A 12,710-nucleotide genomic window follows, 5' to 3' on the forward strand; every position below is an offset into this window, starting at 1 on the left:
TTGTGGTTCGATGATGAAAAGGACTAGGACGAATCAAGTTGTGCAGTTCCCCCGCACACTCTCCGAAATGTATCCGGTAAAAAACGGAAAGGCTTGCGACCTTGCGCCTGTGTTCAAGGCTTTGAAGCCGGGCCTCCACAAGCGCATCATCATTGATGAGCTTCTTGGCACGCCTTTCAATGCGCTCGAGCGCATCCAGCTGGTAAATATTTCGTCTCTGCTGTGTTAGCTATATCTGCTGTGTTATCTAAGTATATCTGTTAGGGTTGTTCTTAGCAGATCCATCTGAAGATTTTTCTACCTTTTTCTTTTTATGATGGAGGAAAATCAGCTCACACTTCTCCCACCTAAGGTGGGGCAGGAGGGGATGTCACTCTTACTGACTAAAAACTCCGTTCCTACTCCTGCTCTTCGAGCCGGAGCTCAGCGATCCAAGTCGGGTAGAATCAGACCTATTGGCACCCATATGTGGCGGTCTGATGGCACTTTGAAGTGCGCGCGGAACACGATGTATTCTGTAGATCAAAGGGGCCCCTTCGGGCTGGGGCATGGGGCCCATAGAGATTTTTTTTATATTGACTAGATATGGGCCATAAACTAGTGTAAACTAGTGTTTTGAATGTTCTTTCATGAGCTGTCAAAATTAGTCTATGTCAATAACGTTCTCTCGTAAGTATGAAATGTACATTTAATTTAAATTTCCTAGTAATAAGTATAATTTTTCTGCTTTATTGTTGATAGAAGTGTGCAGGCCATTGCGGTTCTCGTATTGCATCGATTAAATAGTGTATTGCAAACTTGCTGCGTTGTGCGCCGGCTAAATTTATCACATGTCGACACGAGTCGACAGGTTCTAAGTGTTTTGTATTGTTCATAGGAGGGAGAAAATATTGTAGAGCCTGAAAATGAAACGTGGAGCGCTAATTGTTATCGAGGGTGTGGACAGAACTGGGAAATCAACACAGGCCAGAACGCTTGGTAAGTACAATAAACTATGTAAAATAGTATTACTTCTAAACCGGTTCACCGGTTCGATTACTTGAACCTTTATTTTCATGTTCTTATTTGAAAATAAAATGAGCCGAGCCAGAACAGTTAATAATAATATTATGTAAATATTCATGCTCTTCAATCTATACATACTCTTAGAGCAAGATATTGTCATTTTAAAAATATCTATTTTTTCCATAGTGGAAAATCTAAAGAAGAAAAACGTCCAGGCAGAATACACAAATTTTCCAGCCCGAGACACAGAAGTTGGGAAGATCATAAATAATTATTTACAACTTAAGGTAAGCTATCTGAAATTCATAGGCCTCTAAATATGAATATCTTCAAGATAACACTGATAGCAAATTATAGTTATCGTCATATTTATCAAATTGTAAAATTAATGCTGATAATAGTATCTAAATAATCCAATTGTATTGATTGATTAAATTATCTAATATACAATGTGATAGGGGTGAGACTTCTAACCCGTTAAGGCTGAGTTCTACATCTAATTTTATCGCCCTATCACATTGTATATTTTTATTTATTATCATCACATCAGCCGCTGCTGGACATAGACCTCCCCAATTCCAACTATCAGATCAGTGACTTTTTCATGGTTATATTTTTCAGAATGAGTTATCAGATGAAGTGATCCATTTGCTGTTCTCTGCTAACCGATGGGAGAGGGCTAAAAATATAATAAAGACACTCGAGGCTGGTGTCACAGTCATTGTAGATAGGTATTGTTACTCCGGAGTTGCATTCTCAGCTGCTAAAGGTAATATATTCATTCAAAGTCAAAGCTTTTATTTCAATTAATCCTTAAAATGGTACTTGATTATGCGGTCAGTCTATCGGTCAGTGAAGCTAGGTGCTTATTGGAAAGTTTTTCTATTATATTTTGTTATGATATACTTCAAGAAATTAAACTATTATCGCTACTAACAAATTGGCTAACTATTCTTCATATTTTTTAAGAATGTCAAGTAAACAATAGGTACATTATTTTCAGGTTTAGACTTAAATTGGTGCAAGTACCCAGATGTAGGCCTACCCAAGCCAGATAAGGTGTTCTTCCTCACAATGCCTGTTGACTCGATCAAACAAAGAAATGGATTTGGAAACGAGAGGTCAGTGACATGAAGTGTTATCTAATCAGTCTAATTGGGATATTGTTGAAAACAAAATTATTACTAGCTAAAGCTGATAAACTTCTACAAATACCTAGCAAAAGAGATTCATAGAAATTGGGGTTCCATTGTCTCTGCCTACCCCTATGAGAGACAGGTGCGAGGTTATGTATGTATGTATGTAAATAAAGCACTATAAATCTTTAAGAACTCTTAAGAAGGAAAGGGCAAATGAAATAGTGTCAGCAAGTAAATATGTAGTCTAGTCACATATTAGTAAAAAAATCTACTTTACCTATTAGATAATTAAAAACTACGGGAATATTTTTAAATGGCGTCTGACATCATGTGATAAGAATGAATGTTATTTACATTGCAATATTTGCAGTATGTGTTTACTATTACTTAAATTGAGACTGACTGTTGTCTTGTGGAATGTTATTGAAATGTCCTTTAGTTATTTCTGTATTTGGCAATGTCATGTGAAGAGCACAAGTCAAAAATAAGCTGATATTGCTATTGATGTAAGAATAATAGTATATTTCACTTCCTGACAGGTATGAAGTACTCAATTTCCAGCACAAAGTGTCAGAAATATACTCAAAGTTAAAAGAGGATAACTGGGAAATTGTGGATGCTAGCAGGTTAGTTATTTCACATGAATATTTCAGTTAAATATGTGTATGTATACCAATATGTACATATATGATACAATGTGTGGGATATAAATCGAAGTATTGTTCTAGTAATGGGAATTACTGTAGTAAAATTCCCAGTAGCTAAACAATGATATCTGTGTTGCACAATGTAGCATTTTTTTTTAAGTTCTAAGAACTTTGAACAATATACATTTTACTATATACTTGAATAAATACTATATCCATACTTTTTGGTGTCTTAAAGAACTAATAAATTCAAAAGTCCTGATTTTTTTTTTCAGACCAATTGACGTTATCCAAGAAGAAATGCTGAAACAGACCCTGAATGTCGTAGATGTTGCGTCAGATAAAAAGATAGAGAAACTCTGGATACAAGGATGATACAAGCCAATTTGATATACAGGGCGACTTGTAATTCGTCGTATTCCTCTCGGGAGGTGATAACTAATTTCCTACAAAATTAGCCCTGAGGCCACTGGTCCGAAAGTGGCTAGTTTCTGAGATATTCAACATTTTTTGTAAAACACCAAACCAAACTGGTTTTGATAGTAAAAAACAGTAAAAACCAAGTGTTGAATATCTGGGCTAGTTTTGTAGGAAATTTGGCTAATGTTGTATTGTCACCTCCTGAGAGGAATACGTCGAATTATAAGTCACCTGTATATAGAATTTAGAAATAAGTACGCTTTTTAGAGAGCAGCAATAATAATGTAGGGAATAATAATGTACGGTTAATATCAGAGCAGCAAACTTGCCAAGTGCCTAGGAGGCCAGGTTATAGAGGGGCGCTGCGAGACGCAACTCCCCAGAGTGTCGCAGCGCTAAAACAATAAGAGGCATCTATGAAGTGCTTGCCTAGGGCGGGCGCTCTCTAGGTTTATTCGATTCTGGCTTATAGAGTGAGGTCTGGTTGTCCAATCACTATAGTTTCTAAAGATTAAACATTCAATTTGACAATAATTCTCTATTGGACAATCAGACCTCATGCTGCATTAACACCATCTGGTGAGTAAAAATGGTATCATCTTCATTGTAATAGCTTTAGGTATAATATTTAGATGAATTTGTCCAATCACAAAGCATATTAGGGAATATGCTTTGAGTTTCGAAGTACGAGTGTTAGTTTTAGCATAATGTCAATTAGAATACTTATAACTCGAATAATTTATGAGTTAGACTCTATCGTTGTACGAGTGGTCGCTATTGCGACTGCCGGGCGAGAGCCCTCGGGTTCGATTGCTGGGTCGGGTAAAGTATAACTGGTTTTTTTTTCAATTTTTCAAAGATTTCTCAGTATTAGCACGTCGAAGTCGGCACACGAGTCTGGAATTGTGCCTAGTATATGCCAATAGGTAACTCCTATTACATCGGACTTATACAAAAACGGGTGTGCACCCACTACTCCTACTCCTTCGGGGATAAAAGGCGTGACGTTGCTTTTTAATTCGTATTTTTTTTCATCAATCAATGTATTATCGTTCCTGCCCACGGTGCTGCCACCGTAGTGCCGCGTGTGTACCCGTGCAGTGTGACGGTGTGGTGGCAACACCGTGTGAAGGAACACTGAATGTGTGTTGTCATCAATGCTTTAGAAAATTAAATATTATTATTTTTGGATTTTTGTTTTTACTTCTATTTAGTTAGCATTACTTCTGGCTACTGAGAGTTATAGGATATAAGAATAAAAACTCAAATTATTTGAATTAAATGTGTTTATTTTTTCTGCACAGTTTGTAAGAGATGCTTTGCACCTTCCGAAGTTTGCTGTTTCAGTATATTCACGTGAGGTTTCAGCTTCTTTTTTAAAGCACTAGCTGCATTCGCATTGCTTTCTATTAATTTTAGAAGGAAGAAACATCCTCTGTTGGTTGGGAGCCATAGTTTGATCTGGAAAAAGTAAATAATATCTATTAAAAACCTTTCATGTTTGTATTGTTGATCGATTTATGGGAGAGCCATGCTTCGGCACGAATGGGTCGGCTCGACCAGAGTGATACCACGGCCTCACAGAGAACCGACTGGAAACAACTTGCGTTGTGTGAGTTAGGTTACCGGAGGCCCAATTATCTCCTTCCCAATCCCCGATTTCCCAACAACCCTTAAATTCCTAACCCCAAAAGGCCGGCAACGCACTTGTAACGCCTCTGGTGTTTCAAGTATCTACAAATTTAGTAATAGGGATTGTGTTCAATCTCGGACAGACAAAATATTACGGCCTTTTAAGATTTTCGGAATTCTCAGTATAATCCAGCCTTTACATTCTGGTATTGTTATAATTTTTGCACTAGGACACCCTCTATTACAAATACAATACTCTCTTCTATTGTAGTGTGGGGTGGGGTTATGTTTTTATAATGATAAATGTAAAAAAAGAAGAATAACTTACAGTTTCATCTTCCAAGTTTTCAGCGATGGCTTCACCCAGTGTGTTGCCATCTTTATCTTTGTCGAGCGCCGCTAATTTCTTCAGACACATGTGAATGCCCGCGTCTTCCACTGCCAGCAACTCCTTACCATCAGCAGTGATGCGCCAATCGGGTTTACATATCACCTTGGCTAAAGCTTCTAGGATTTCCTTGCTTGATTCTGAAAAAAAAGGAATAAAATTGTTAGATCTAACTATCTTACAGCAAAATTAACTGTTATTTGAATAAAAATGTTACAAAGCAGGTGGATACAAGTTGTGTGTAAGTGATAGGGGAAGCCTATTTTCAGCAGTGTGATGATGATGATGATAATGACGATAGGATATTCAATTTATCGTCGAATTTTTTGTTATAGTCCTAGAATCATGCCATAATGCCATAAGGATATTTTAAAAATATATTGGGTTTGCTGGATGCTGATGGTTTCCATCTGGCCTATGTGGAAGCCATTGGGAAGACCTATGTTCAGCAGTGGTCGTGTTACGACTGATATGATGATAATGATGAATGGGTTTTATACAAAAGAGTCGGATGATATATTATTCACCAATTCTTAGCTTCATACATACCTATCGACAAAACGGCCACAGTCAGCAGCATATTCGTTTTACTACTAAGCCAGAACTCTGGTTCTTCTTCCATATCCTTCTTCAAAGCTGGGAGAATAGCTTCCCTCAGTTCTGACACACGAAGTTCTGCGTCTTTCTTGGACGTGCCGCTTTTAGCGCCCTCTTCCAAGAACTTTATGAAACTAGGGTGGAAAGCTCCTGAATCTTTTGGTTTCACTAGCCAGTGGAGGGTCTGAAAATATAATAAAATTAATTTATAGCTGTTTTAAGTTGACAAGTTAAGGTTTAGTTTTTAAGATAGTACCCTTAGTACAAGTTTGTTTTTTATATTTAACAAATTATTATTATTATTCTACTTACCATTTTACCCCAATGATCTTTAGCGATGTCCTTCAAATTACTAGCTAATGTCGATACAATTGCTTTCTTAACTAGCACCGTGTCGTCAACGGAGTCGAATATAGCGATCAGTAGCCGGTAGCCAGTCTTGTGCTTACTGAGCGGCACTGCGTGTTCCTTCACCACTTTCAATATAGTCTGCAAAATAATAAAGAAAATTATAACTTGTTAGACCCAAATGTTTTTTATTTTAAATAAAACGTCCCACACTATTTTTTTATCCTGTGTCGTGGGTGCGTTTACAAACATACAAGTTCACATACACATGACACCCAAACCCGAAACAACATATGAATATCACAAAAAGAGTTCCGTTGCGGGAGTCGAACCGCAACGGAACGTTTTGTTCACAATAAAGTTATAGTATAAACAAATGTTTGAAGATAACACACAAATATTCATTGCACATGGTAATCTAACACAAATGTAGCGCAACATCTAGTCGCGATGCTACTACACACAGGAAAAATTCTCAACGGTTTCAGGTACCTAATCTAATTCAAGAAGTAAATTAATTAACATTTCGAAACTTGATCGCCTTTACGTGACACTAGCGCCAATTAGTGACCGCAAAAACGGAAACTTTTGAAAACTTCATCGCTTACCACCAGGGGCCTACTCCGGTTCTCGAATCCGAAGTTTCGTTCAATTTTCGGCCGTAAGTTTTATTGATTTACTAATGAAATTACTTAAAATGACGTTTTATTTTTAATTTCAAATCAAAACCTATTTATTTATCTTCATTTTATTCGTTCATTTTTGTTCACAAAGGTTCGCAATAAATGGAATTGTGATACGACATTTCCGAAGTTTCGGACGAAACTTCGTTTTTCGTTGAATTAGAGTAGGCCAGGCGAGGCGAGATAATGGTCAAGCAATTCAATAAAAATGATGTAGTTTTATTTCTCACCTTCTTATCCTTGTTGGTGCCTTGCCACACGCAGATGGAAGCGGCATTGGCGCCCGGTAGCGAGTTACTGAGCGGTACTATAAGAGGACTGAGCGTCGAGATCAACTCTACACGGTCCTCTGCACTGCACTCACGAATGTAGTCATACAAGATTGAGTGGAACAATCTGTAATCATATTAGATAGAGTTAGAAACATTTTGACAGATTATGACAACTTTATGTTATACTTAGAACAGCAACCATGGTAAAAAAAGAAGTAATAAATTACTTATAAGTTTAGACAAATTAAACAACTACTTGTGAAACATTTTAATGTTTTTAGATTTTTATGTTAAAAGACTGTATTGAAATATTGGACAAAGATTTAGTGTAGTTTTTTAATTGTGACTGTAGTAGTAAATATACAGAGTTGCTGTCACCATAGTCACCCTAAAATATTAAAACATTACAAAATACTTACTCTCCGTCATGTAGATTTTTGTCTAAGATCTTCTGTATGTTGGCCTTGCAGGCTTGCAGGATGGCAGTCTTCATTTCAGGACTGTCCTTGTATGTGTCACTCAAAGTTTTCACTTTGTCATCTTTTGTCTGTAAACAGTATTAGAAAAGTATAGTAGAATATTCAAGGAAAAATTCTATAAACAATTTGGGAATTAGCTCAGGAAATAGCTTGAAAACCATCTCAGGCCCATTGGAAATATACATGCTTCATTTAATACAATGGTGAAAGAATCAAAATTCACATAAACAACTTACATTTTTATAAATGTCACCATAAAATTCTTGTTGCATATGACACTTCTCCTTCTTCGTAGCAAACTCTCCATAAGCGTAATCTAGCACTGGCGCACTGATCGCATGAGTGGCAATTGACACCATATGACCGTAGAACTTCTTTAGTACTTCATGTCTTATGAACTCCGTACCGTATTTCAAGATACGTTTTACGGCATGTTGACCGTACTTTGACTGTACCATTTGTACCATTAAGTCTAATAGTTCCTCCGTAATCTCATTCTTGATGTCGTCTGGACCGTACTTGAGTAACACTTGTATGACCCGGCTGAGATCATGCGTCAGGGCTATAGACTTGTAATGACCCTTTAGTAAACAATGTAGTTCTTTGCAGGAGTTTAATCTGAAGTCTGGTTTCACAACTTTCCTGAAAAGGTAAGGGAATGTATTAGTATGATAAATTAATGTTTTTGTGTGCATCAATGCATTATGTACATTCTATTTTAACAGTTAATTGGGAAACAATTGCACAAGATAAGATTAATCAATATTGAGTATACTATATTTGGCAATAGTATTAGATTAAAGATATGTTATGACAGTATTATTTCAGTTTAATTGACATAAAAATAGCATTAAAAACAGTTAGGTTACCTCTGTATCTGTGCAGCTAACAGTTTAGCTTTGTGCGACACTTCAAACACTTCAGCCGTGGTCTTGGCCTTGCGCCTCACCAGCCTCAGCTCTTTCTTCTCTTTCTTCATCTCGGACCACTTCGGCTTCTCTCCATTCGCCTGATCTTTCGAAAAATTGCCCTTTCCTTTCGCCTGGTCTTTACCAAAATTAGGTTTTCCCTTGAAACCTTTACCATCCTTGTTAAAATTAGGTTTTCCTTTGCCATCTTTGTTGAACTTAGGGTTTCCTTTGCCATCCTTATTAAATTTAGGCTTTACAAACTTACTGGGACCCTTAGCCGCATCTTTCTTGAAATCCTTCTTGAATTTATTGTTTTTTGCGTTTTCACCTTGTTTCGGCTTGCCATCACTATTTTCGAAACTCACTTTCTTCTTCTTAGGTGAGCTGGAATCGTCTTCATTTGATTTTCTTTTAACTTTCTGCATCTTTTACAGAATTACACAAATAACACACGAGGTTATGAAATTCAAAATATGAGAGTAACTGTTGAGGTTAGCAATATATTCTAACGTTTTTCTATAATGACACTATTAAGAGCACATTACATACAATCTATTGATATTCTAATTAACTAAATATTATATTTCTGAAATTATAAATGTGGTCATTCGTTCAAACCACACGTGCTATTTACTAAAACGAAACTGACATTTGACTGTTGACAGTAGTCAATTTAATTTTGACAGTTTCCACTATTGCCAATGTTTATGAATGTCGCTGTAAATTCTAATCTTATTTTTTTTAATAGTAGTATTTTCATTTTTGGGTCATAATAGTGTTTTGGTTATAAATTATGATAATTTATTAAGTTTTAAATGGATTACAGTATTTTAAAATCAAGATAATGGCAAATAAAAATAAAAATCTTTAGTTGGATTGAATTTTATTATAGACCGAAATGCGTAACTTGCTTCGGGAAAGAAATCTTACCGTCATTGTCATGTCAAACAAATTATGTCAATCTGTCAATCTCGTCTTGTTATCCCGTACGAAAGATGGGGAATGCGATACAAGACAAAACATGTTCGGTTTTGAAACTTTATAACAATATTTTCTATCTATAAATTACTATAAAAGCAAGTCCTTCAAAGACACAATGGTTGACATTAACAAATATTTAGAGAGACAGCTAGAACTTGCAAAACAGAAAGTTGTAAATAAAAATAAAAAGGACGACGTTTCGCAAAAAAGTAAAGCCGCTGCTGAAGTTATATCTAAAAAGCAATCAAAACAGTTTGGTAAACAATCCGTAAAGGAAACAAACAAGGATGTACCAGTGCCAGTGCCGACAACTTCGAGAGAAAGGAAATTAACCGTTTCTACAGAAAATGATTCCGACGAGGAGTATTTACCTTCTGAAGAAGATGCTGATGACGAGATCATTACCACAACTGTTGGAGGACCAACCACCTCCTTTGTGTCTCGAAATAAAAAACACTTAAAGAAAATTGTGGATGACGGAGACACAGCTCTTTACAATGAGAGAATAGAAACTTGGAAGAAAAACTTGGCAGCTGCTAAATTAGGGAATCATGAGGGTGATACTATGACAGCTGATGTACAGTATGTGTTGGAAGGTAACAAGGATCCAGAAGAACCCCATGAACTACAGAATGGCTTGTGTGTACCAAATTATATCTGGAGACAACTGTACAAGTTCCAGAAAATTGGTGTCAAATGGTTGTGGGAACTTCATCAGGTAGATTCAGGAGGATTACTGGGTGATGAAATGGGTTTAGGAAAAACTATACAGATTATTGCATTTCTAGCAGGCTTGTCCAAAAGTGACCTGGGATCTTGGGGAGGACTGGGCCCCACTATAATAGTTGCTCCAGCAACAGTTATTTACCAGTGGGTCTCTCATTTCCATTTCTGGTGTCCACATTTGAGAGTAGCTGTCCTTCATCATACTGGCTCTCATGCAGGCAATCATAACCAACTGATCCGGGATCTACATACATCTCATGGGATCCTTTTAATCACTTATGCTGGCATTGTAAAATACACTAAGGATCTAACTGCCCGTAAATGGCATTATATCATATTGGATGAAGGTCATAAAATTAGGAATCCTGACACACAGGTCAGTAAGTTGGTTAAGAAGTTCCAAACTCCTCATAAGTTGCTCATTACAGGTTCTCCCATGCAGAACAGTTTACAAGAGCTGTGGTCTTTGTTTGACTTTATGAGACCTGGACTTTTGGGCACTTATACAGTTTTTATGGACCATTTTGCTACTCCAATTACACAAGGAGGATATGCTAATGCTACAGAATACCAGGAAGCAACTGCATTAGAAATTGCAAAGGCTTTGAAGACAATTATCACACCTTACATGTTGAGACGAACAAAAGCTGAGGTTCAAAGTCATATAAAACTTCCAGAGAAGAATGAACAAGTGTTGTTCTGTGCCTTAACCCAGGAACAAAAGGATCTGTATATGGGATACCTCACTGGTAGCACTGTAAGAAGTATTTTAGATAAAGATAATAAATACGGAGATCCATTAAGAGCCAGGATATTGGTTGCTCTATGTACTTTAAGGAAGATTTGTAATCACCCTGACTTGTACCTCTATGAGGCACATGAAGAATGTGATGAAATTGATCAAGAAAGATTTGGCAACTACAAAAGATCTGGCAAAATGACTGTGGTCAATTCTTTACTAAAGATTTGGCAGAAACAAGGTCACAGAGCTTTAATATTCTCCCAATCTAGAGGCATGCTCTGCTTACTAGAACAATATTTACAAGTTCAAGAATTTAAGTATTTACGTATGGATGGCTCAGTGAATGTTGGACAGAGACAGAATATGATCAAAACATTCAATGAAAACCCTGAATATTTGGTGTTTTTGGCTACAACTAGAGTTGGAGGTTTGGGCGTTAATTTGACTGGAGCTGACAGAGTCATAATATATGATCCTGATTGGAATCCAGCCACAGATGACCAAGCAAAGGAAAGAGCTTGGAGAATAGGCCAGAATAGAAATGTTACAGTGTACAGATTGTTATCAGCTGGTACTATTGAAGAAAAAATATATCAGAGGCAGATTTTCAAACACTTTTTGAGTAACAAGATATTGATAGACCCAAATCAGAAGAATGTACTAACAACAAGTACTCTGCAAGGCCTATTTACTCTTGAAGAACTAAACTGTGAAGGAGATACTGAAACTGCTTCTCTATTTAAACACACCAAAGTAAATGTTGATCATAATGCAAAAAGTAAGAAGAGTAACAATGAGGAGCCTAGTAGTAGTGTTTCTAGTTCCAAGAAAAAATTAGAAGCAATGAAAAGATTAGCCAGAGAAATAAGTAAAAAGATTTCAAAAGAAAAAGAGTTGACTGAAGATAAGAAAGAAGAAAAGGATCCTAGAGAGGAATACAAAAAGAAACGAGAGCTGCTATTGAATCCGCCTAAAGAAGAAGTACCTGAAATAAATTTAGTTGATGATCAAGTTACTAATGTACCTTTCGATCATGTATTATCTGAATTAGATATAGTAAATATGCATGTGAAAAAGGACTATGAAGAAAATTTATTAAAAAATGTTTTGAAAAGCCAAGAAAATGTAGAAGATGATCAAGGTGATAAAGAAACTCCTGATGCTGATATATGTGATGGTGAAGCACAAGAAAACGTTTCGAAAGAAACTGTGAAAGAAAAATCACCAGAACGTGACAAAGCCAGTATTAATCAAGAAGTAGATAAAACTCGTAAAAGAAAACATTCCCCAGAACCAGAAATAAAAGTAGAAAACTTGGTAGCAGTTAAAAAGGTGAAAAAGAAAAAGAATAAAAAAGAAAAGGAGAAACAAACAGATGATGATGACTATGTGTTAAGCAAACTTTTTGCTAAAGCTAATGTAAAGAGTGCTTTACAACATGATGTTGTGGTCGGTTTAGCTGAAAAAGAGAAACGGCATAAGATCAAAGAGGATGCTGTAAAGAAAGCAAAAGATGCCGTCAGAGCTATCAGATTTTCTTCCAAATAAAATCACATACATAACTATTTTTTTTAAGTTGTTTTGTTACTAGAAAGTAAGCTAAGAAAATATATTTGCATTTTGTTTTTTCAATATGATTTTTATTCATTCTTTGAAATCTCCTACAAATATTAAATTTGTTCAGGTTCTGTAGGATTTCATATTTTAGTAACAATATGCTTCCTCCAGTCTGGTAAAAGT

The 12,710-nt window shown here is 36.2% G+C and overlaps 3 protein-coding genes across 3 annotated transcripts; 2 read left to right on the forward strand and 1 right to left on the reverse strand.

Annotated features, from left to right (window-relative positions):
* The first annotated feature begins 550 nt into the window (after positions 1-550).
* Positions 551-4,402, forward strand: LOC118281775 (thymidylate kinase). The gene is made up of 7 exons (XM_050705163.1): positions 551-669; positions 878-978; positions 1,192-1,292; positions 1,627-1,774; positions 2,009-2,126; positions 2,684-2,770; positions 3,067-4,402. Exons 2-7 carry the CDS (start codon positions 906-908, stop codon positions 3,164-3,166), a joined length of 627 nt encoding a protein of 208 aa, XP_050561120.1. The 5' UTR covers positions 551-669; positions 878-905; the 3' UTR covers positions 3,167-4,402.
* Positions 4,403-4,479: 77 nt separating this feature from the next.
* LOC118281774 (protein penguin) lies at positions 4,480-9,184 on the reverse strand. Its single transcript, XM_035602492.2, has 8 exons — positions 8,480-9,184; positions 7,847-8,252; positions 7,551-7,678; positions 7,090-7,255; positions 6,141-6,317; positions 5,781-6,012; positions 5,172-5,371; positions 4,480-4,672 (listed from the first exon to the last, which is right to left on the reverse strand). Exons 1-8 carry the CDS (start codon positions 8,944-8,946, stop codon positions 4,499-4,501), a joined length of 1,950 nt encoding a protein of 649 aa, XP_035458385.2. The 5' UTR covers positions 8,947-9,184; the 3' UTR covers positions 4,480-4,498.
* Positions 9,185-9,497: 313 nt separating this feature from the next.
* On the forward strand, positions 9,498-12,602 carry LOC118281777 (DNA excision repair protein ERCC-6). The gene has a single exon (XM_035602496.2). The coding sequence runs from the start codon at positions 9,618-9,620 to the stop codon at positions 12,516-12,518; it is 2,901 nt and encodes a 966-aa protein (XP_035458389.2). The 5' UTR covers positions 9,498-9,617; the 3' UTR covers positions 12,519-12,602.
* The last annotated feature ends 108 nt before the right edge of the window (positions 12,603-12,710 follow it).

The sequence above is a fragment of the Spodoptera frugiperda genome, chromosome 26 (genome assembly GCF_023101765.2).
Source record: "Spodoptera frugiperda isolate SF20-4 chromosome 26, AGI-APGP_CSIRO_Sfru_2.0, whole genome shotgun sequence".
NCBI lineage: Eukaryota > Metazoa > Arthropoda > Insecta > Lepidoptera > Noctuidae > Spodoptera > Spodoptera frugiperda.